This window comes from Telmatherina bonti (assembly GCF_933228915.1).
Source record: "Telmatherina bonti genome assembly, chromosome: 21".
NCBI lineage: Eukaryota > Metazoa > Chordata > Actinopteri > Atheriniformes > Telmatherinidae > Telmatherina > Telmatherina bonti.
The window spans coordinates 11,977,855-12,003,589 of NC_136630.1; the positions used below are offsets into that span (position 1 = coordinate 11,977,855).

At 39.1% G+C, this 25,735-nt stretch overlaps 2 protein-coding genes across 3 annotated transcripts in view; one reads left to right on the forward strand and one right to left on the reverse strand.

Annotated features, from left to right (window-relative positions):
- The window catches only part of insyn2a (inhibitory synaptic factor 2A), a gene marked incomplete at both ends in the record, with an annotated part of 17,523 nt that extends 10,341 nt beyond the window's left edge, over nucleotides 1–7,182 (forward strand). Inside the window, one exon of the mRNA XM_079260766.1 lies at nucleotides 6,999–7,182. Within this exon, the coding sequence (XP_079116892.1) occupies nucleotides 6,999–7,182 (184 nt within the window). The remainder of the gene's footprint in view (nucleotides 1–6,998) is intronic.
- The window catches only part of dock1 (dedicator of cytokinesis 1), a 228,474-nt gene that overhangs the window by 115,655 nt on the left and 87,084 nt on the right, over nucleotides 1–25,735 (reverse strand). For both annotated transcript variants that reach the window (XM_079260765.1, XM_079260764.1), the window contains exons 25-27: nucleotides 24,338–24,444; nucleotides 18,947–19,074; nucleotides 14,587–14,682 (exon numbers count right to left, since the gene is read on the reverse strand). In XM_079260765.1, the coding sequence (XP_079116891.1) occupies nucleotides 14,587–14,682; nucleotides 18,947–19,074; nucleotides 24,338–24,444 (331 nt within the window). The remainder of the gene's footprint in view (nucleotides 1–14,586; nucleotides 14,683–18,946; nucleotides 19,075–24,337; nucleotides 24,445–25,735) is intronic.

The window sequence follows — 25,735 nt, forward strand, 5'->3', positions numbered from 1 at the left end:
TAATCAATTTGTCCAAGAGTGTATGGAATCATCCAGTCCATCCTTAGCATAACAACGGCACCAGATCAATACGATGCTGTGGTCTGTGGGCATAGACTTCAAACTGAATAAATAAGGTGCTATAGTATTTTAGATCTTAGTAGCATTTTGAATTCTTCTGGGTTTTCTCTCAGCAACTTCCTCTATCTTATTTTGTTTCCAAACTCCCAACACCCACCGGTGCGTGCTGAGATGAACTTGAGGGATTCAACTCTTATTACAATGTGCATGACACTGAAACAAAATCAGAAAGAAAGGGATGAAAAGATTATTGCAGTGCATTCCAACTTTGAATGTTTTTTTTTCTCTTTTAGAGAGAAAGGTGGGGAGAGAGGACTGATAATGGGAACGCATAAAAAGAAGTCCGATAGTACAGATGAGAGAATAACACAGAGAGAAGCATGATAAGAAGAAAATCAGAAAAACAGGGTGGCACAGAGAAGCAGGGCATCTAAAATGCATTACACTAATATGTCTTGACACATCTCTGTAATCTCCTTTTCCACACATTGCAATTATATGGGTTAGTGTGCTGATTATAATTAAATAAATGAATAAAACAATGAAGCAGTTCTGACTATGGAAGTTGATTCAGGAGGACTTCCTAAAGTTGCTCATAGTGAAGCCATTTCCTATTTAAACTAGTCTTACTTTTAGTTTGCATGTCCTGCATTTAATTAATAATGATTAAGAGAACTATCTCATAACAAATATTCTTTAAATAACACTGTGCAGAGGAAAAAAGATGGGGAAAAATCCAATCTATTGTGTGAAGGGATGAAAATCAATTAAGTATCGCTAAAGGCTGCAGAATCCATTACATTATCACATATGCATATTACTGAACAAGGCTGTTTCTGCCACACAGCTCTGCTTGGGAAGAACATCTCTTTTTCGTCAAGTTTAATGACTGTTTCCAACATGGGTGGTTACCATGACTACGAGAGGGATCCTCCGTAGGACACATAGTCTGAAGGGACAGTGCGGACAGTTAAGGAAAGAACGTTCACATATCAGAGAAAGATAAGGAAACACAAAAGAAGACAGGGTGAGAATGTGTTACCGCAGGAGGAAGAGGAAGAGAGACAAAGACTCAAAGATGTTTGATGGAAGTTGATGAGTTGATAAGGTACGTGCAGGAAAATGACAACATTTTTTAATTCTTGAATTTATGCTCTTTGTATAGATCAGGAACAAGATGAGAAAAGAGTCAGAGTGAGTCAGGGGACGGAGGTTAAAGACTGACAGGGTCCAAAGTGCTTTCTTCAGTTTGTTCTGATCCAACAAGCCAGGGAGAGAGGGAGACAGGGGACAGGAAAATGCCAACAACCTTTTCGCTTTTCTCTTTCAGCAAAATGTGGAGTGACACAGCAAGGCCCGTGACACTTTCATAAAGAGATGCTGATAACTGGGCTGCATGCAGACTAATAAATTTTTCATTACAAAGCCTTTTGAATATGTTTCAAAAGATAAGATGATCTTTTTCTGTCCACTTTTCTGGTTTTATCCCCAATGGAGTTATGAAAGTTTTCCTCCTATTGAGTGACATTTAATTTTCTTTGCTTTGAAAGCCACAGGCCACTTTACATCAACTCAATGATTTGCCCAGAGATTGAGAGCTAAGCAAGTTTAGTTTCACAGAAAGTCTTGAAGGCTGAGATCAAATTATCAGTTGTAAGGACGATATAAGATGTTTTAAACAGCATTAATCAAGAGGCTGTTCAAACATGTTTGCTGTTGACCTTTGAGAGAGTTAAAGAGTTTAGTCAGATTGTTTCCCAATTATTTATTTGAATCAATAAGGCTCAAAAAGATATTACTAAGGAGCACATAGCCTTATATTTATCAATGCACCCACTAAAAACAGCGAGCTGTGATGTCATTTCAGCAAATGCTTGTAAAGATCCACAATCAACCTGAGGAAATGTTTACATTACAAGTACAAGTCTTGTATGTACATGTATCTTTAAAAAAAAAAACATTTGGAAACCATTTCACAGTTGCATCACTAGTTCATTAAGATGACTGTGACTAATTTAAAGAAATACAAACAAGCCTTGATGCCTTTTTCTCCCATGTTTCAATACGATAATGACTGAGTGTGTATGTGTGTACGTGTGTGTGTGCTGCAAGCACAGATTGATTTTTTTTTGTGCTCCCATGGTTAGATCACTGTGCATATTTGTACTACTGTTGATTCTTTCTCAGATACCTGATGAAGACCTAACAGAGCAAATATCGATCAATACCGAAGCAAGCATGCAGCAGTACAACAATTTGTCCTGCGCTTTATAAAGCCTTAACGAAGGTGCCTAAACCAGCAATAAAATGACTGCAGCCGAATGAGGATTTCCGACCTGACATCAAACACACAACATCAAGCCAGTCGAGATGCGTCGACGGTGTGTAACCGTGGCAGATGAGGAATGCGGGGCCAATTTCATAAACACGATGCGTCGTACAGACACAGAGAGGCATAAACAGGGTTTCTGCGTTCGAGCTCAAACATCAGCGTGAACTTTTATCTTTCTGAATGCGCTTCCATGGCATTTATGTTCGACTGGGCAATGAGGGAAGGATTTACAAAGGTTGAGCCACAGATTCAAGCTTGTCATGACTCATCCTCAGCTTTGAGCCATTAAGCCATTAATTCGAGACTGTTGCCAATGCTTTGACTGGTCACTGGTGTAGAAAAATAACCAGTTTGTGATAAGGTCTGTTCAGATTTGCAGGTAAGGAAGTTTACCTTCTTTACTTTTCTTTTGGCACTTGGGAGCCAAAATCTATCAATATTATCCTTTCAGTGGGGTCTGGGGGCAACCGTAGGACACGTTTTTGATGATCCATCTCTAATACTACCACCACCCCACACACAAGCACAAGGAGAACAGCTTTTTTTTTTTTTTTTTTTAAACTAATGATTACATTTTTGTCATTATTAGAAGTAGTATTTTTTTCTTTATGTTTTTTATATTGCTTTTGTGTTATTTATCTTGCTATATTTCCACATTGTATATTAGCAGTATCATTACTGTTGTTACTATGACAACTAAGATTGTGATCTTATAGTTTCTCTATTATTTTATTTTCATTATTACTATAGTTATTTTTTACTCAGATTCTAGAGTTACATGTGATTTATTACAGCATACAAACAAACATTTCCTTCTGTGTTATTTGCCTCTGTTTTTCCTTGTATTTTTCATGTTCTACCATGTCACAATGTTTTTACAATAAATAGAAAAAGACAACAAAACTGCACAGATATGTGAATTAGCAATTATAGCAATTAGAAACTAACTGGGCGCGTTTCTGTGCACATGCAGGGCAACAACATGCAGTCATGGATGTACAGCAAAAACCCCCTTAGCAGTATTAGAGGCTCAAAGCGAACAGCGGAGAAAAATCCAATCTCTGCTCTGGTGTACATATGCGTCTATGTGTCTGAGGGTATATTTACACCCCCGCGTGTGAATGAAAGAGAAGCCCACGCAAAATTACATTACATTAAAGTACTACACTTCTCAAAAATCCCTAAAAATGGTAATGGGTTCAGGTTCTTTGTGCCTTTACACAGTGTAAACTGAAGGTTTTGTAAGAGATTTAAATGAAATGTTCATGTGACTGCTTCATCAGCGACAGCTCACTTTTATTATGCTCTGATACGAACAGCCATTGATAACAGAATTTTTTGAAGATGCTATTTAAGCTGCAAAAGACACTTAATTTGATGGCCCCTTGTTAGATTTAGTTTTTCTTTTATATTATTTATACTATTCTTTCATTATGTCTCCTGAACATGGTCATTGTGTAGTTAAACTCCTGTAGTTCTGATTAAAGCAAAAAAAAAAAAAAAAAGAGATAGATCAGAGATGGAATCAAACTGCTTATGAAAGAGGGAGGGAACCAAAGAAATATTATTACAGTCCTTAATGGCACCTGATAAACTGGTGCCAATGAATTTTCAATCAGTTATGGGTCCGATTTAGTGAAATTTGAGTGGTGCAAGGCGCTGCAGTCGAGGTGAATTGCATGAATCATTGCACTGTTTTGGGGTCTACAAAGCAAAAAAAAAAAAACAGCTATTATGAACATTTTACTGAGATAAATAAAAGTTTTCAGGTGCATAAAGTATTAATATTTACAATGCCTTTAATCTGTTGTTTACTCTCATTTCAAGTTGAAACTGAATTTTACAGTTTGTGATCAGCTGGCTTGTAAAAATACTTTAATCAACAAACAGTTTTAGTCATCTGTAATCCAGGATGATTCACAAATAAAAGCTACTTTTATGGTGGTATTTTCCTTAAAATTAATTTGTTTTTAAAGAACTGCAACATATGGTCTATTTACAAGGCATTGAACAAATCGGAGCAATCTTTGTCAAGTACAACGCACTTACACACAATTCTTTGCACATGCAGTCATATTTGAAAGCCCATACACAATATAAGAGCTTTCCCACAGACATGAGTTCATACTGATGTAATTACAGCCCAATGATTTATTGACAAAAGCTGCAGTGTTCTCGCCCCCCTGGAAACAAAGGTAAAGTTTTGAATGTCTAGCTAAGAATACAGCATTTGCTCTACTTATTCTCAAACACCCGCATATATGTCTGTTCTGCTCTGATCAGTGCAAAATGCATCCAGCTGTTTAATGAAAGTAATTACAGATGCATTGTATTTAAAATCAGACCAGGCAGCCTGTAGCTACCATGCAGCTCCATCTGTCAGTCAGACTCCCTGCCAGCTTGACTCAGGTGGTGTCCAAAGACAGCTCTAGCAGATTAAGGTCCCTACACTTGCCACAGCTGTAATTGAGCTTAATTTAGCAGAACCTTTTTTTTCCATTATTATTATTTTAATGATAAAGGTAACAGATTACAATGATAGCTGATGCAGGTCAAAGAAAGTTCATATACTCTAATATTTTGTTGAACCACCTGAAGCTTTCATTATGGCACGGTTTCGATAAACTTCTGTTTATGTCAAGGGATTTATTCCAATTTTCTCCAAGATATTGTTTTGATGATGGGAAAGCCCAACCGCTGTGCAAAGCCTCCTCCGGCACATCCTAAACATTCTCAATGGGGTTGAGGTCTGGACCCTGTGGTGGGCTATCCATGTGTGAAAATGATGTCTCATGCTCCCTGAACCACTCTTTCAGAATTTGAGCCCAATGAATCCTGACATTGTCATCTTGGAATGCACCCATGTCAAAAGGGAAGAAAAAAAACAAAAAAACTGATGGAATAGTCTGGTCATTCAGTATATATGCATGTAGTCAGCTGACCTCATTCTTTCTGAGACATAAAGTTGCTGAACATAGACCGGACCAAATGCAGCGACCCCAGATCATAAACTGCCCCCACAGGTTTGAACAGTAGGCATTAGGCATGATGGAAGAAGAACTTCTTTTGCTTCTCTTCTTACCCTCATGCTCCCATCACTCTGGAAAAAGGTCATTCTGGATTCATCAGGCCCCATACCCTTCTTCTGTTGCTCCAGAGTCCAAATCTTTATGCTCCCTAGCAAAGCTGTTTTCTCCATTTAGCCTTACTGATATGTGGTTTTCTTATGGCTACACAGCTGTTCAGTTCAAAACTCTTGATCTGATTTTACATTTTTCATGTGGAAATGTTCTTACTTTCAACAAAGTCATGAGTTTTTTGTTTGTTTTACCATTTTTTTACACCAAACATTTCAGTGATTGTTGAGCAAGATCAATAAAGACGATTAATCCACTATCATTACATTTTTATTGATGCATTGGAAATTTCTTAACCCACTTTTAGTTGTTCCTGCAATCTCCTAAGATATTTTCTCTGCCTGATGCAAGGATTTGGCTCTTTTTAAACAGACTATCAACTTTTCCACGCAAAATTAGCCTTTCCACATGGTTGTTTGAAGAAATGACAAGCTACTCATTGCATCAGATGAGGTTTAATCAGTTGATGCCTGTGCAGTAATTATCCAATAGGATACCTTTTTGCTTAGTTAAATCCAGGTGGCAGCATAGTTTTGGTCAGACAGTGTATGTCCATTGTTGATTCATGATCCTATGCTGATGTTACATGATGCAAGGATGAATAACATCCTTGAAGTTTCATGGCATGAAGTTCAACGTCTTAAAAAATGTATAATTAGGAAAATAAAATTCAACAGATGCCCACTCTTATCCTGCTGGAGCCAGATGCTAATGTAGAGGAGTGCTGATCAGACACGAGGTGGAAGTGTCTGAGCTGCTGAAGGGTCCTGAAAGATTAGCCAAAATGCTGTCAAACGCTGGCAGAATGGGAATCTCTGCTAAAACAATGGCTGGTGGTGAATTAGTTAAAAAAGGTTGTACATTGACTTAACAGTTAGGTGGTAGATCTCTATAATAACAGTAGGTTATAACAGTTCTATTACTGCTTCATCCCAGTTATTCCTCCATTGTTTCCACGTACAAAAAACTTAAACTGCCTTTTCTGGGGGTTTTTTTTTTGGCAACAATGGTGCATAAATGTAATTGCATGTTTGGTGGTGGTTGGAGAGGCTGTTTGTAAAATAGTTCCCACATGTCCATCAGTCTGCCCCAGGGCAGTAGAGGTAACGCATGCGATTTCCCATCACCAGTATATGAATATGGAGTGACTGAATAATGGATTGACCATAAAGCCCTTTGAGCGCGTTGAGATGCACCATATAAATCTAATTCATTATAAAGGTATTAATACTGTGGTTAAACAGCAAATAGTCTACCAATCACCAGAGCTAAAGGTTGTGTAAAAGTATAAACAATAATCATTCTGGAAGTTGTATGAAAGTTTGTCAAAAAGCGGCAAAAGCATTTTAATGCAGTCATCAGTGGATTGAATAAGTTCTCTAAAACAACCTACTAGACAACATGACTGATTGCATCGCACCTTGTGAGGATGGTGTTAATACCTGTTTGTCTCTGATACTTTGTTGCAGTGTGGAACTGGACTTCAAGCTGCAGGAGGACAAGCTACAACCACTGATGAAAAGGCTTTGTCCTACAGAGGATGCCCACTTCGCCCCTCTGCCTTACCCTCAGGAGGCCTTCACCTCCACGCCAAAACGAAAGTCCAAAGCAGACTCCAAGAAGCACGCGCGATGGAAACTTTGGTTCCTGTGATCACATGGCCATCTCTAGGACTGCACAGGATTTAAGTGTTATCCACATTTATTTGGTTTATCCATCGTCTTCTGTTTAATCACAGCGTATTGGATTTTTTTTTGTAGCCCTGGTAACCGACTTCAGTGGGGAGCTCAACATGTGGATACTCACAGATGACAGGATGGGAGTGTGGATACCATGGACAACTGTAAATGCCATGTTAACCAAAAATGGATTCGGTCTTGTTTTTAACTCATTTCTTTAAAACTTGGTATGAAAGAACACCGTCAAGAAATATTTGGAGATCAGCAAGGTGAGGGGAAGAATTTTATTTCCCGTGGTCTCTTTGCATATTTTTTATATCTGATTTAAGCGGGGTCCTGTTCTGAGATGACACTTCAGTGTGTCACATTTCTATTCACCAGACGGAACTCTGTCTTTCTTCTCGGCCTCCACGAGAAGCTGGCAGTCCAATCGTAATGCTCCGAGGCCTCCATAAACAGCATATCACTGTACTGCAAAGCACAATTAACACTGTTCAGGACACCGTTTCTGCAGAGTAATCAGAAAGAACTATTTTGAGTATCAACTCACTCATTTAGATCACCCACTAACCATAACAGATTGAGGACTTTCATACCGGTCAAAAGAAGAGACCTAAAGGAGAAACTGTCAGAGACGTTTATTGGAGTTTGGTGATAAAACATCTTACCACTGCTACAATGTCTCCTTGAATCATCTGACTTTGAAGAATGAATATATAACACTTATTTTCTTAATAATATTTGAAAAATTAAATAATGTACTTTTTTCTATATGAATATATCTATTCACTTTAAGGTTAAGATAAATACAATTATTTGAGCTAAGGTGAAGGGGTGTGTGTAGTTTAGAAAAGAAAACTACAGTTCAAAGGGGGTGTGTAATTTTTTTCCATCTTTCATGCATCAATTGTATTTTTTGTAGTCTCACAATACGCACTGAATCAGAGGGAATGCTTACAGGTGAACTTTTAGCAAGAAGACAAAAAACTTTCACAAAACTAATAAAAGTCACTTTTTATCACGTACAATGGAGTATTAGGGTTACATAATGAGAACAAAATGATCAAAAAATGCTTTCCTTTGAAATTTTTATTATTTTGAGTATAATGACATGAAAGTCAACATGTCATGGAAAAAGCTAACATTTTGAGAATAAAGTTGGAAGATAGTTGAACAGCTGAGAGAAAAGCCACCATCTAAAAATAAGAGATTTAGTCATCAAGTTTTCACAAGAATACCAACTTTTTTGCCCAAATGAAGGCTTATTCAAAATCCATTATGCATCCTGTCTCTACTCTGAGCAATCACCAGTCAGTAAAAGTCAGTCTGATACTCTCTATACCTGATGCAAAATGGCCAATATGTCAATATCTTTGTTTTGGCATGGTACCTTAAAGCAAAACACTGTTGCTACATGAAAACCTGGGCTGGAAAAAACGTATCCAGTTTCATGGTCATAACTGGACATAAGCGCTGCAATTTAACAGAAATCATTATATTCATACTTCATGTAAGTATCAGGAAAATTATATATTGTTTCACTTAAACACAGTGTGCTGTTAAGAATTAATACTTAAAAGAGATTGTGGAGCAAACTACATCGTCTGAGGAAGAAAGCAAAGCTCTCCAAGCTGAAATAGGGGGAATAGACAGATACAACTGGATAAACGGTTGCACCTGTGTGCAGAACAAAAAGAAAAATATGCTTCATGTCTAGCACTCAGGCAACTGATCAAGTTTAATAAGTTTTTTTTTTCCTTCTTTTTCCTAATCCAGGTGTGGAGCTCAGGTGGGCAGACAGCATCTGAAACATATTCATTACCCAATCCTGAAAACATACTGTGGTCTGCATTCTTACAATAAGCTGAAGCAATGCGTTATTTCAATAGACTGTTCTTAGAATTGTATAATAAGCTAGAATATATGGACAGTAGTATATAGTTACACCACTTCATTGACTCACTTCCACATCTATGCAGAAATGTTGATAGTCAAGAGGTTTGTACCCAAAGCAATTTAAGGTAACCTCCAAATAGATTTTCAACTTTATTTCCAACATTTTGGCTTCATTCTTGTTTTGTTTTTTTAATATTTATTTTTCCAACATTTACATTTTGTCTTAAACCCTAATACTCCTTTGTACACATGTGAGAGAAAACAGAAGAATCACTTTGATTGTATTGTTGCAGTTCATCTGTGCCAGCCACTGAAACCAAGCCTAAAAAACTGAATGTGCCACCTCTGACCACAACCAGGGCTTCTACAGTGCAGAGTGGCAGGTCTGTAGCCTCGCATGCTTTTTAAAACCCCATGAATTTTGCAGTACATTTTTTAACTTTTCAAGAAAATTTTTTTAAAGAAACTCAGAAGACTCGTTTTTCATGACATGTTCTCGCTAGTTGCTAAACATCTATTATCAGTGTAAAGTAAAAATTCTTGTAGTAACTCCACACAGGGTTCAAAGACAATGTACAGCCAAAACATTACAAGCACCTGCTTCATACTTCCTTGACTTAACATTATATATATATATATATATATATATATATATATATACACATATATATGTGTGTGTTTATTGTATATGTTTGTTATTGCATAACAACAAACAGGCCAATACTGTTTAATTAAATAGACAGTAGCCAATAAAAAAACAGAATTAAGTTAACAAGTCCTTCAGGAGAATAACAGTGAAGCCACTTTTAAAGCCAAACACACTGCCCCAAAAGACAGGAAACATGCCAAAGTGGAGCGAAGGGAATAAATGAAACAACACCTCACAGACTACTAGTCATTACTGGTTTGATCATCATATGCTTCAACATGCTGCACTCTGTGATTACCTGTAATTCTCACTTTCACTCTTGTACATGCCAGGTTGATTTCCTTCAGTAGTGACACTGTAGCATCAAGAGAGAACTAGATGTTTATCTGTATCTTAAAGAAGTGCAATTGATTTATTATGTGCAATACTGTCTTTTATACTGTTTTTTAAAAAAGAAAAAAACAAATAAAGCTATTTAATATTCAAATTATGAAATAAATAAAACGAAACATCTAAAGCGCTCTCAAAATTCAACGTAGACTGAGTTTCATTTGCAATAGCTGAGCAGGAAAATAGAAAATGAACTACCAGTTTATGGCAAATTTACAAAACAGATATGTAAAGATATGAAGAAGAAGAGAAAAAAAAAGAAAAAAAGAAAGAAAAAAAAAAAATATATATATATATATATATATATTTTTTTTTTTTTTCTTCCCCTTTCCTCTTCCCCCACACACACCTATATGGGTGGGAATCACATATATGGAAGCACATGTTTCCTCACTTACCCAGAGTTGAAGGTAATTCCAATGACCATCTGAGCATCTGGATGGTGAAATAATTGTACAAGAGGAAATATGCTTTTTGATCATTTGTAGAAAGTGGTTTGAAAATTTGCCCTGCAATGGATTAGAAACCTATCCGGGGTGGTAAGCTCCATCCCCACCCCCATGCCCCTGCATTAGAAGGAGCAGGTACAGAACACACAAAAAAATCAAATTTCTTTTTTTTTTTTTAAATGTAGCAGGGCAGATAGCATAGTGTAACAGGAGCAAACACCAACCTGCTTTTGAGGCTGTTCCTGCTCCAAAACCCTAAGGGTGTTTGCTTTTGACATCCCAGGTACATTGTGGTTGGTAAAGTAACAAAGTGCAACCAGAACTACAGTGGAACTAGTGAGGAAGCTCTGAGCACAGGCCTCAGAGATGCAGAGACATCCTCTGTTCGTATTCCTCTGACACATAGCTGGGCTGTCTCCCCAGTGTGGACATTTACAGCAAAGTGTAAGGTTGGTACGGACACAATATCTACTGTAGTTCAACATCTTGCTTTCATCTAAAGACAGTCCTTTGGGGTTTCAAAGTGTCAAACATCAACATGCAAGTCAAAGTGTTTTACACTCAGTTGTCACGACAGCCGCACACGTTGCAAATGTTGTTGTAGGGTAAAATAAATAAATAAACATGAAACCCCAAAAGAGTGCTAAGTCAAGGTTTCAGCAAAAGTGAGGTGGAAGAGAGGTGCAGTGAGTGATAAGTACATGTCTGAGACATTATGATGCACTGCCACATCTCACTATGCTTCTTTTCCTGTAAGAGCTCTGCAGCAGTCTGGCCAGCATGAGAGAGGAAGAGGAAGGGAAAACAAACAGGAAAAAATATAAGATGCAAATATAAATATTTAGACAGAAAGATATAAATAAAGAAAGGCAGAAAGTGATGCAAACAGGGAGGTATTCGGACTTGAACAGGCATAATTGATTCAGCTGTGTTGCACTACACCATTCGGTCAGTGAGTACATGCAGCAAAGTAAAAGCTCTAACCCCCTATAGCCGGTCAGCCCTCCACTGTCAATCAATAACACAGAGTCTTCCTCTGCAGCTTTTCACTCCATTCCTTTTGTACACTGCAGGGAAATCATGGGGATAACGCTGAAGGACTGCATTCAACTATGACTACAACATGATTCTTGGTTATCCTTAAGTTATTTCAATCAAATGCAACAGGTTTTTGATGAACCACATTTCCATTTCTGCTTTTTAACATGGACTCCATAACAAGTTATTCAAAAAAGGGGGTAGTATGGCTCATATAACAGACCATTAAAAACACACAAGTTCATTTTATGAGTTCTGTTAAAACATGAGATGCAGCACACTGATGCAGAGCATACAAATGTCTCCCATTTCCAGCTTCCTGTGCATGTGCATCTGCAGGGCTCATCCAGGCATAGAGCAAAGAAAAATGTAATTCAAGGGCACAAAGGTAGAATTTAGTGACGGGCAGACATGTATCTGCTATTATCCTGATGTAAATGTATTCGGAAAGACTCATTTCAACCTGTGTGTGTGGATGGCCATGAATACAAAGATACATGTTGCTATGATGTCCAGCGATGCGGATGTGCGACGAAGCTGTGTCTTAGTCGCTAACAGGTGTAGCACTGCGGTGACAACAAGCACCATAACCAAAGTCGTTGCTGCGAACGTTCTCATCAACATTCCGCGTCCGCCGCCGGCAGGAGAAAGCGGAGTAGAAAGTTAATGCATAAATCTGAATGTAAGAGGCTGCCACTCAGAGGAACAAGGTCACTGGTTGGCTGCGGTGCTGTGTGAGCAATAGTGTTATGTGCCTGCAGAGCAGGCAGCAGCACCCAGAGGCAGCAACAGCCCTCTGATTAGAAAGCCACGACCCCTCTGCTAGCTCTACATAGATCTCACAGCTTGTAAAAATGATCAGTCCTATTATTTGTCAAATTCATATTTGTGGCTGTGCTTCAAATGCACCATTTGTTCCAAGTCCCACATAATGTAGCATTTGAGCTATAAGTGTTGATGTGACCTCTAACACCTCCCCCCCCACTGAGTAAAAGAATGTTTTGCACGTTGATGCAAAATATTATCGGGGTATATAGAAATGTCAGATCAGCCAAGTGCAATGAATGGTTAGCTACAGAGGCAGCAAGTGACAAAAGGTAGAGGTCAGACGAGACAAAAAAAAAAAAAAACGCGCTGCATACAGGGCAGCATTTGTGTACAAAGTAGATCATTTCAATAAGGGCCACAGGGGGTCATGGTGGAGTAGTTTCATTAACTGGAAAGGACGCTGGTCTTCTTCAGTGCCGTTCAGCGGCGGTTCCTGGCAGCAGGGAGCACCATTTCACCTCCACCACAGGGGAACGGCGGAATAGATGCACTTAGTATAATACAGCAAAGAGGAGACATGCATGCGGCGCCTTCATCTCAACAGCCTTTTAGAGAAAATGGTAGGCAAGTTCCATATCTGTGATACATGATCAAAACAAAGCCGCTGCAGAGAAACAGGGAAAATAGCAGGAGCTGAGAAGGCAGTGGATGTGATTTACTTTTTTTTTTTTAAATATAAAGCAGATTTACTGACGCACAGCCTCTTTTCTGAATTCGCTCTGCAAACTTTTTGAACCCGAGCCAGACAGGGCAATACGGAGCCGGGGCTCTCTGACATAACAATGAATAAACTGCACAATTACAGTGGAAGGCAGTGAGTGGGAGTCCTACAATCCCCACAAGCTGCTGGCAGGGCAGCTTCAGCTCGACTCACAGCTTCATTAGCTTTACATTAATCAACATGATGCACAGTAGCACTGTGCTACAAAACAAAGGGCTTCCCATCTTCAAAACTAGCTTTGCACATTGCTGGAAAGTCTTTAAAAAAAGAGTTAAGTGGAAAGCGGGGATTTCTGCAAGATATATGCAACCTAAAAAGTAAAACACAGTTCTGACTGAGATAAGAGGAGACCAGCAAGCAAAGGAGGACACATTATGAATGCTGCTGAAGCAGTGTAGCACTGCAACCGCACGCACACACAAGATGATCACTGTAACACAACTTTGCGCTTTACTGACGTACTTGCTGCTTGCGCAGCCCAGTTACTGCTAATAAAAACTCCTGTTTAAAGAAGTGACGCAGGAGTAGGTGCTCTATGTGTGTGTGTGTGTGTGTGTGTGTGCACTTGGAATATAATCACAACCAGCAGTAACATCAGTATCAGTCAGAGGCAAATAGTTCTCCATATTACTGCTCAAATTTCTAGTCCAGAGACTCCATCACTTAGCCATATTAAACAACCAGAAAAGTAGCTTTGAGAGCTCTGAGGTCTTTCATCACCAATCCTTGATTATAAATTGCATTTACAATCTAAAGTCAGCATAACACAAGCTGCATGCAGCTCTTGCAAAGACAATGATTAACACGATGCAACAAAATGAACCGAACACACAAATGTTAGCGCACTCGCCTCAAAAAGATCAAGGGGCATTTGCTTGACTCGTGGAAAATCTGTCAAGGCTGTGCTACAAACTTAAGGCAGAAGGCGTATTTACACAATGAATAATAATTGCATTAACTGCTATCATGCTCTATCTGAGTGTGACTGGAAGGATGCTGATGGCAGGAGCAGAGGGATACAGTGATTAGATTACAGCACATCAGATGCATCTGATGTGTACTAATAAGTGAGGATCATCAGACACACATATAAGCAAATAATAGATATTAAAAAAAAAATGAAATAGCAAAGGTGCAAATACAAAAATACAAACTAAGACACAGGCAAAAGCCAGAGAAAGATATGAACAAATCACTGCTTTTTGATTTCAGGAACGTGAAATCAAACGTGAAATCAACCAACGTAGACCTCATCTTTATTGATAGTTTTGGATTGTAATACAATTCCTTAAGTTGAGAGTGTGTATATGTATGTGTGTGTATTTGTAAACTAATTTTTAAAAAAAAGAAACTGGTACAGAGCTATAGTTAGAATCGTGATGTTTGCAGGGAATCAGACACACTTACAATGTGAGGAGAGTCACGGCCCATGGAGATGACTGTCCTGTTAACGGTCCTCAGCAGCTTCTCCATTATCATTTGTACATGCCACTGAGTGGGACCCTGAGAGAGGAAAAAAACAAAGAAACATATGTAAGAAACTGACATTTCTGAAGTTCTCATCATTCCCAAAATTAGGGAGATTTTGAAACAGCCTTTTTTCTGCCGCAATCTGCAGGTCTTTGCACTAAAATCTACAATCTTTGCTTCAGATTGTGAACATTATTCACGTCTTAACCATTTTGTTGTGTGCTTCCAGTTGCTGTCTTGGAAGATTCAATTCTGCCTGAGGCTTTCTTACATAAATCATCATGGAATACTCTTTTCTTAAGAAGTTGTTAAGATTGAGAAGATTAGTCCAGTGATTCCTCCCAATTCCACGAAATTGGCTGAGAGCTCAAATGATGTTCTTGGCTTTGAATAATTTTCCTTTTTCCGACTCAACAGTGCTGCACCTCAGTCCGAACACTTCTATCTTAAATCTTATTCTACCACAGAAGAGTTGATAAACATGTCTTCCTTTGTTCAGGTGGGTTCCTGCAAAAGCTAGGTAAGCTTTGTGTTCCTGTATCAGAGGAATGATTTCTCCTTTGTCCGCATCTATGGAAACCGGCATTGTGCAGTGTCCGATGGAGGGTCTGCATTCCAATCTATCAGGACGATATCGAGAATCTGGTCGAAAAAACATCAGGCAATCTGCAGAACAGCTTACCCCTGTGCAGCGCTCAGTCATTCAGCAACACAATAACCTGGAACATGCAGGCAATATGTTGAAGAAAGAGTAACAGAGGATAATAACATCTTAGCCCAGCTTGAGTTCAGACTTGAATACCATTAAAAAGTTGTGACAGTGAGTGGGTACGTGCTTTCCACATCCTGCTGCCTTTTGGGTGAGCTGTACCGAGGCTGCCCACGCTTGGATATATAATCAGTTTGTGTAAATTATAAAAGTGTGGATAATGGCAGACTCTGTAAAGTCACTCCTTAAAACAAACATCACGTTGTTCTTTTACTGCTCTTTTTTTTTGTCTGGCATGCCTTCTCTGAACGGAGACGTATGCCCACTCAGCCCAAAGGAACAAATATCTGGAAGCAGACGAACACTGTGGGCCTTGGTGGACTTGTGAATCTGATGGAATTTCCTTCATGCAGGTCTTCGTCTCGAGCAGATGTGAAAACAGGGAAGCCCCTTTGAAGTTAGAGCAATAAAAGGAGACCTTCCAGCATATAAGACAAATATGCTTGCATCATGTATCATGTACATACCATCCACTTTATTAGGTCCACCTGTTCAATTGGTTAACACAAACTGTTAGTCCAATAATCACATGGCAGCAACTCTTTACATTTATGTAAGCAGACAACTTACTGAGGTTCAAACCTAGCATCATAATGGGGAGGAAAGGTGATGAGTGACTTGAACGTGGCCTAGTTGTTGTGGGATCTCTAGGGCATACAGGGAACTCTCTGGAAAAACCCCAATGTGGTAGTCAGAGGTCAAAGGAGAATTGTCACGTTGGTTGGTGATGATAGAAAGGCAGTAACCAGTGGCTAAAGCGAATGTATGCAGAATACTATATCTGAAGAGGCAAATGGATGACAGCAGCAAAGGACTATACTGGATGTCACCCCTGTCAGCTAAAAAACACAAAACTGTGCCTAATTCCACACAGTCTCACCCACACTGAACAACACAACACTGAAGAAACATTCTCTGGTCTGATGAGTCTCCATTTCAGCTTTCAACATGAAAGCAAGCTCCTTGTATTAATGGTTCAGTCTGGTGGTGGTGTAATGGTGTGGGGGACATTTTCTCAGTGCACTTTGGGCGCCTTAGTACCACAGAATCCAAATTATCTCAAATTGGTTTTTTGAACATGACTATAAGTTCACAGTACTCCAACGACCTCTACAGTCAAAGGATCCCAATCCAACAGAACACCTTTGAGATGTGTAGGAACGTGAAATTCTCAACATCAGCCGACAAAGCCACGGCAACTGTGCGATGCTAACAAAAAGCTCAGGAATTTTTCTGATGCCTTGTTGACACTATGCCATAAAGGATTAAGGAAGTTCAGATAGGATCAGGGGATACAGGCCGGAAGTAGCAAGGAATACCAGGTATAGCAGGTATACACAGCCCAGGTTATTGCTAAACTTGACAAACTTATTCCAAAGTTAAAAGGGTTTAACTTTTGATAAGTATTTACATGTTATGTTCTTTAAATCCTTTAGTGCTCTGATGCCTTTTGTACAATTTCCACATAAATCTTAGTTTTTTTAAGTTAGTAAGTCGACTGGTTCTAAATCTTTGGAAATGTTTGAGGTATCCCAACACGGTCTACTTTAGGAAAGAAAACTCCCCATGTGCCAGTGGTGTCTTAACGCTCAGTGGGTCCAGGTTTTCTGAGTTTAGGTCCGATTCTATTTTTCAGTGGAAGAAAACATCTTAGCTGATGGCGCTTTGCAGGATCTCCCAAAACTTTTAACAATTCACACAGCTTTGTCTGTAGCTGAGGTGAGTCAGTGTATATACAGGCATTCTTCCACATATTCAAAGAAATAGACAAAAATATCCTGCAAGCTTTTCTTACCTATCCTGTTCCATTTATTACCGTACCACCTGCAACAGAGCGGCTGCTATTGTTTTCATCTTGTGAGTCTGTGCGTCATTCACCATGCTGGAGACACATACCACAGCAGGAACTACCATAAGGCTGCTTTGGGTGCTGTGACAGGTGTTTATATGTCTGTGTTAGATAGTTAAACTCGCAACAGTAACACAGTGACAGAGTTCAGTGATGGATGTGGTCCCAGAACATTGCAGCCTGTGTGATCCTGTCTCAAAATAGCCCCCAGCTTCTGTGTTGGTAAGCATGGGACTGCTTTGGTTTTGTTGATATGGACGACAGATATGAGAGCGAGAGAGAAAGAGAGAGCAAGTCTCTGAAAAGCACAGAGAGAGAGGTATTGTAAAAGCCAGAGCAAGAGGAAGAGGTGGATAATCCCTGGTAGAGTGGAGCGTGGGAGGTCAGACCATGGTGATCAATGACAAGAGTCTGAGAGGGCCTTGGGGAGGACATCAGCAGTCTGGGTATGGCAGAGGATGAAACACAGTCACAGAACAGATGACTGTTTGTGTATGTGGTTCATCATTTTAGCATGTGAGGTTCAAGGCTGATGGCTGTTTTTCGGGGATGGGTACTCAAGTAGGAAAATGTGCTGCATTTCTGTGCTTTGTGACACTGTAAACTGAATATTTAGAAGTTTTTTCTAACTCCTCAATACTTTGATGGAATCGACTAATTTGTTATGCACATTTTTTCCACTATATCTGGGCGCTGTAATAACTATTTAACAAATAGTAAAAGCTATTATTTGACATTATGAAAAAAGAAAACTAACATACCACCAACACTGTAAGAATAAACGCTCATCATTTTAGCCATACTTCGGTCAAGCTTTCTGCAACCAATTTTCCTATTCATAGAGAGCATGCAGTAGATGGCCTCCGGTGGTTTAAAATGAGTTAGGCCTTGTCCACAAGTAGCAGGGTATCTCACAAAAAAAAGAGAGATATTTTTCTCCAATTTGGCCTGTCATGCACACAAATATGCAGATTTATGCAAACAGAAACAATTCTTTAAATACCCTCCGACGAAAGTGTAGGTTTGCAAATACTTAGTTTGCACATCTGCATGTGCACCAGGTTTTTAAAAGTCACTGTCTGCGACAAAAAATAGCATGATGTCACATGTGTGACCTTTTGTTTTCAACAGCAAGGACGTCCTCAAGACTGTGTTGGCGTCATGTGTTTGTTTGTTTTTACACTGTCGCTCCACATAGACGACCAAAGACAAGGATGAGATCATGGACAGTTATTTTCCGCCTCCTAACCACATCACACCAGAGGCATGTTTTGTGTTTTGTGGAAGTGACGTCGTGAGATGGAAGGTTATTCTGATGGGATAGGATTAGAGACGCTACCGCCACCTAAAGGTTACAGCGTGGTCATGCAGACAGGTGTGAATGGATTTGAAATTTAAAAAAACTACGTCGTTTGGACTTTTTTTTTTTTTTTTTATTGGCTGGAGAGGGGAAGATATTGGGTTTCACAAAAACCCAGCTACACGTGTACATGGTGTTACTGAGCGAAAAAAAGACCTAGCAGATTTGTCAATCAACTGTCATAAAAGAGGTTTCATTCAAACCTTGTACGGAAATAAACTTGATTTAAAATGGCACTTTGATTGGTAGCTATGTCGGGGAAATGAAAAGAAGAAATTTTTTTAAAAAGCTGTAGAAATACAATCTCTTTGCTTCTTACCACATCCTTTCTGTAAAGCACCTCCAGGATGTCACTGAGCAGCTGGCAGCAGGCCTTGGGCTCCTCTCGCTTCTCCAGGTGGAACTTCAGCTGCTCCGTCATCAGCGGCAGGAGGATCTCACGGCAATCTGCAGGGACACGACAAATAAACACATTTGCTACCGCGCTAAACACACCGGGTAGATGATGGATCGCACCAAGCAGAACAGCATATGTTCAAGGCAAACCAACTGCGGTTACATGCTGCTTATTAATAACTTTCTAATCTCAGAGGACTGAAGCTGAAACAATGTGACCAATATATGCTTTTGTTTTGAGATAACAGCTGTGGTATGAAAGCATCACTGCAAGAGGAAAGATATAATAACAAGGCTGAGAATTCCAAGCCAATCTCAACCATCTCCTACAATATCAGATCAGGAAAAATAAATTATTACACAAAATCTAACCAACTCAAATCCTCAGTCATTTGCTTTGGCAAAAACAGAAAACCAAGACTTAATTGGCCAAACAAATTCCTCTCCAGGCATGTCTAGTGTTGCAAAGTGCTGTATCAAAGCAAATCCTCTTCTACTGGAGGAATGGATTACAGCTGTATCCATACAGGTGTGATCATCTGTTCAATGCCTCTAATCTTGAAGTTACAAGAAAATAAACATGTTTACCAAATCTGTTTAACACAAAAAAGGCTTAGATGACTAAACATTCTCATCTAAATTCCTTTTTGCACAGACATAAAAAAACAAAAAGAGCAGCAGAAAATGTCAGCTGTAGTTTTGCTTGTGCCATTTAATTCATTACAGAAGCATGCAATAAGCTGGCTAATTGCTTTGCATTTTGGACACATCAGAGGCAATGATCTGGAAAACAAACCTGAGACAGACATTACAGGGTCAGATATTAAGCTAGAAATACACTTTTTGGAGGTTCTGATCCGATACCAATATCTGGTATTTAGATATCAGCAGATATGAGTGTCTTGGCTGCAGCCTGGAAAATGAGGCGGAGCTTGACATTTTGATTGGATTAACCCTGTACAACTCCGCCCATTTGACAACTGACCACGCCCATTGAACATCCAACTCCGCCCAATATACAGCCCCGCCCCATTCTCCAGGCTGCAGCTGGGGCTTATTGGCAGATAATGATATTTTCAAATACCAGATCTGTTTAGGTGAACATTACCCTTAACAGTGATGGATTGGCCATCTGTTAAGGGTATATCCTGCCTCTCGCCCAATGATTGCTGGGAAAAGCTCCAGATTCCTGCAACCCTTAAATGGAACAAGCGGTTAAGAAAATGAGTGAATGAATGGATGTTTAAAACAGTATATCTTTACATAGACATGCAGCCAGAAAAAAACCCTTTTCGCCCCAGTAGTCGCCAAGAGACTTAAGAGCAAAACGGCTTCAGTAAAATTGTCACGGACACTGTTGCAGGAAAAATAATGATAATCAGATAAAAACCTGTATGATGGCACTGCAGAGGGATATTCAGTAAAATCATTAGGTCTGAACAAAACAAGCTCTTCCTTTGCCTGATAATGTTACCGCTTTGAGAAGGCAAAAAGCTGGGACACAAAGTTTGAAGCACATCATTCATCAAAAAACACACACTCACACACACACAAATAAATATAAAGCTTAGGCAATTGTTCGTATTGCTCGAGGCTAAATGATAAACAGCAGGATGAAGCGCATAATGAATAGAGTGAACTATGGGGGACCTCTTCCTGAAAAATACCCAGAGGTAATGAATACAAATCCAGACATTGTTTTCCATTCTTTGACCCTTAAGTAAAGGAAGTGTATGTCAAATAGCACGGTTTCAAGTCTGATGATGAAAACATGAATAAACATGCCAAAATCCTTTGATATTTTGATCTCAAGTGCAAGGAAAGCCAACCTCTGACTGAAGACCATGTCTTCATTCAGAAGCTAGCTCTAATCACTTCTGGCATTTATGTAATTAACACTGACAAAGGAAACATAAGAAGAAATGTTTTACAGAACAACTGGAAAAGTATGAAATATGGATTTCTGTAATTTTGTCAATGTTCCTTTGTCGTAGCATTACGACAAATCTCTGAGGGCAACGAAACAAATTCAGCTAAATATACAACCAAAACTCTATAGTCTTATCTTATGTTCTGGCTTGTTTGGTTTGAAACACAACAAACATGAGCAGAAGTACAGGACTCCATCGTGAGGATTTTTTAAAATGGCGTAATATTCCCAAACTCTTCCAAAAGTCCCAAATCTGAGTCATGCAATTATTTAATAAGGTAGACAGGACAGCTCTAGGATGAGATGCTGCCGCAGAACCTTATGTAACTGGAACTGGGAAAATTTGATCACAGATGTTTGGAAGCCAGCTTCACCTGTGTTCCAAACAAAAAGCAATAAATTTGTGATTATATTGCACATAAGAGGAGGATTTTAATTTAAATTAGGTTGGAAAATATGTTGGAAATGTTAATTATCCAGTTAACCGGCTGCATCGCTTCAGTTTGCTTTATTAAGGATTAATACAATTTATTATGGATTAATACAAATGCCTTTCATAAAAAGAGCTAAATACACATTTATAGATAACAAAAGTTCTGTACAGGAAAAACATTTGTATTGAGGTGCATCAATAAAGTGTTTAATGAGGCAATTCGAGCCCAAGAATAGTAGCTGAATTAAACCTTAATAAGCTTTGAGACTTCAAGACGACAAACTAAGCCCATTAATTCACTTATATTTTAGAGATCTAATGTTAGTAAAGTCAAAGTTTGAGCAGAGCTTGTCATTACAGAGCATCATTCCACAAATATCTCCTGCAAATTAATCAAGAAGTATTTTTTCTAAATTTTCTTTTGGGGAACATTTGTCCGGGCAACAGTTCTTTTATTCCAAAGCTAAATTCATGGCCAACTTTTCCCAACTGTAGTTCCTAGAAAAACTGCAGCCATCCTTATTGTAGCAACGCTAATCAAACATGCAACTTTGCAAAGTTCTGACAGTTTAATCCATTACCAAAAGTCTGCACCAACCACCGACAAAAGAAATAAATCCCTTGTGAATATACTCTTGTGATTAGCTGCTCTACAATGCTTTTTTTTTTTTTTCTTAAACAGAAACAACAGATTCTTTTTTTTTTTTTTTTTTTTTTTACCCATACAGAAATGTGAATGTCAAGAGTTTGGCCTACCACGTGTTCCTCAACCTTGACACAAAGTGACAACCGTGTCTGCACTGAGATATTCTTTATGTTGGTGAATACAATACCAAGCTATCCGCCTGAAACAGCTTAAGTGGGATGTGTGTGGGTTTTGTTTTTTTTTTTTTAATGTCTGTGTGTCTCAAAATTTTCCAGAGGCTGAACACATAAGCAAATATCCTACTTGGGGGTGTTTTACATTGTTGAAAGTATTAAATGTGTCATTTTTCCTTAATCCTCATTCTCTTTTGTATCACCTCAAAACTCAAAATTAAGCTCAGGTAGCAAAACACAAACAAAGAGGCTGGAATAGACAATCATATGGGTGCGTTTTGGCACAGACACGCTCACTGCTGCATGTGCACACAGCAGAAATAGCTCAGGAACGGGACAAGCAGAGTGGAACTATTAAGCTAGGCCATGAGCACTTTCCTCCAACTTCCAGCGCAAACAGATTTTAGCTGCAACAGTGACTTTCCTCATTCACAGAGATTCAGCTGACATATTTTTCTCTTCCGCTGAGCCCATTTGGAAGTCTCTTCTGAATCTGTCCCGCTCGCTTCTTTTCCATTATCGACAGTCATAAATGTTCGCTCCAAAACAAAAACAGAAATAATCTATCTTTGCTGAAATCATGAGCTTTTCATTTGCAATCACATGCATGATGCATCCCAGACATCGCACTGAATTTTTATTTTCTGCATGCATCATTGATTAATATAGGAGGGATTTTCCTTAATTCCTAATTTTGTTGTTAATCTGAAGAATTAAGCACATCAGGGTCTAAAATATACCAATTTTATAGATGCATTTACACACATCATAATGCAACTACAGGAAATAAATACGTGCAGAGCATTTTAATCAACTATATGTAAACCACTGGCATTGTCCAAGGTAGATGCCTGTTGATTTACTCCAAGCATTACAGTACATTTAACTTTGGGATTGGCCAAGGAGACAGCCTTTTTAGAAACCACCTGGTGATCAGCCAGCAACCAAAAAAGGAGCTCCATTAGCACTTGTACCTATACAGACAATTAGACCACCTCAGAAACTGCCCAGTTACCTCATTTGCACTTTGCAGTGGTTATTATCTAAAACAAAGCATATCCTAAATGGAGCTCGGCTTGACACTAATGTGGAGAGAACAAATTTACTTGGCAATTAGGCTTCTCCATCACAGCATCTGCACAGTCTGCAAACACATATGCACAACAAAGATTAGCAGAGATTATCAAAGCATCAGTGCATGAAGCAGGGGTGAGGCTTGAGCAACAGAATAATCTGCGCCTCTATCGCAGCAACAACTCCTCCCGCTGATCAGCTCCCCATTCAGAAGCAGCAGGAGGCGGTTGGCTTGTCCACAATTATAGCAACAAATCAATAGTAACGACCAGAGGAGCAAGTATCGACCAATATGCTTCAATAGCCACTCACTTAACTGGCCACGCTATCAAATGAACAATTTTAAGTTTATAAAGTATGAAAGAATCAGGTTATTAAGTTAAAAAGCAGTGACATTTACACTGTGCTGTATTCAATATCACACGTTAGTGAACAGGACAGACTTCCCATTACATCCTGGACTGCTCACCTGGTAACGAAGGCAGAGACCAGCCATGCAAGAGAAGAACTGCTGCTCACTTCCTGTACATTATCTAGCTGCCCAAAGGCATCAAGTGTTATCCCTGTCAGCCAAATTGGAACAAAAATTTCCACCAAAGGGCAACACGTGGGTGTGCTCGTCTCAAATTAGGACCCTAATTCAACTTAAGCCCGAGAAATGGTGCCTCAAGTGGTTTGAACATCAGGGTGGCATGATGCCGCGTCCTTATCTGGCTGCAAATACTGAATATAAATGCTTCTGCAACAACAAGCCCAAGCATTCTGCACTAGCTTGTATGTGACGGAGACAGAGAATTTCCCTCATACAAACCGTAAAGGAAACATCATTAAAAACTAAAACTAATAAAGTGACGTGATTTTGAGAGGAGGAAAGCTTAACTCCTTTAGAGAACAATAAGGATTTCCACGATGTGGGCATCAATGACCTTTACAGAAGCCTCACATCAGGCTGCCTAAGGGGGGCAGGTGGTGTGTGTGATTGCCTATATTACTGAACCATGCACTGAAAAGCAGCAGGCAATTTGTGCATGTGTGAGTGTGCGGGTGTGTGTTCTTACCATAATGAGTAAAGAGATCACTGTGGACAATGTCGATCAGACATTCTAGTTTCTGTTTCACCAGGCGACCAACAGGGACCTTAAGGATGAACTCTGTGAACAGCTTGCTGTGAAGACAGAGGAAGGACAACGGGAAGAAATGGTCAAAGTTATCACATATTTCACGCTGCTTGACTGCACACAAACATGAAGAGTCATCCAAAACACATCCCAGATATTCTGTGTACACTTGTAGAATCTATTAAATGTTGAGAACATTAAAACTGTATATAATGTAAAACCAAACTGACAAAACCTTTTTGTGATCAACTGTTTGAAAAAATGTTGAGTTTTCCTGCAATCATTTGGGCTTTTCAGGAGCCAGATGTGACCATTCTTACAATAAACAATATAAAACTAATTCTACTTTTACCAAACAAGGTATGAACAGGTTCTATTGGGCACATTCTACAATCCCAAAACTGTTTATGAACAGGAAATTATGACAAAATTCACTGTCTGTTCAAGCAAAAAGTAAGCAACTCTTGTTATGATGAACCAAAAAAACAAATTAATACATTTCAACCCAGTCCAACTGTCAGGAAAATATAATGCCTTAAGCACAAATAAGCAACAGTGATGACTGAACGTTTTGGCATGTTTCCTTTCCTTTAGTTGGTAAATCCCCCAGGTAAACAGGCTTCTGATCACTCAAGCCATCGCACCCGGAAACACTGATCTCTGAGGTTCAGAAAATCATTTTCAGAAGGACTACAAGCACACTGGTCAAAATGAGTATAATGATTGCATGATGATGGTATCTGGGGAACATTTAGTCCCTTTGCAAAGTTGTTGACTTACGCAGAACTTAAGCGTAGCCAAGGTCTCACCTGCAGTAGACAGGGGTCAGAGTGCTCCCGAATTAAAAGCTTTCCTGACAGGTACGGTATATTCGTGTAAAAGGATGTGACGGTTGTAACATTTTTTTTAAATGTTTGAGTGGTTTAAATGGTAAAACTTTGCTTTTTCAGTTAGTAGCTTAAGCATTAGCTTGGTTATTAGAAACATCTATTCAATTCTCAAAAAGAAAAGCACTTTGGCCACTGTTTACCGCAGGTTAGGATAACTGCTATTCTTAAGTAAAACACAGACCTATTTTCAGCGAATATCTTTTTCAACCATCATTTGGTAAAAAAATAAATAAATAAATAAATAAAAGCCCAGAAAAACCTTCCAACACGTGGCTTTTGAACGCAAAGAGATGCTATGTTAGCAGCATTCAAGTACTTTGTCAAATGATTTTGCAGGAACCCCCGGTATGTATCTGCTCTAACCCTCATTGACAGTAAAATATTCAAAGGAAAACGCTAAATTTTCAAAAGGATTCTGTGTGTGGGGCTATTACACTGGGCATAGCCT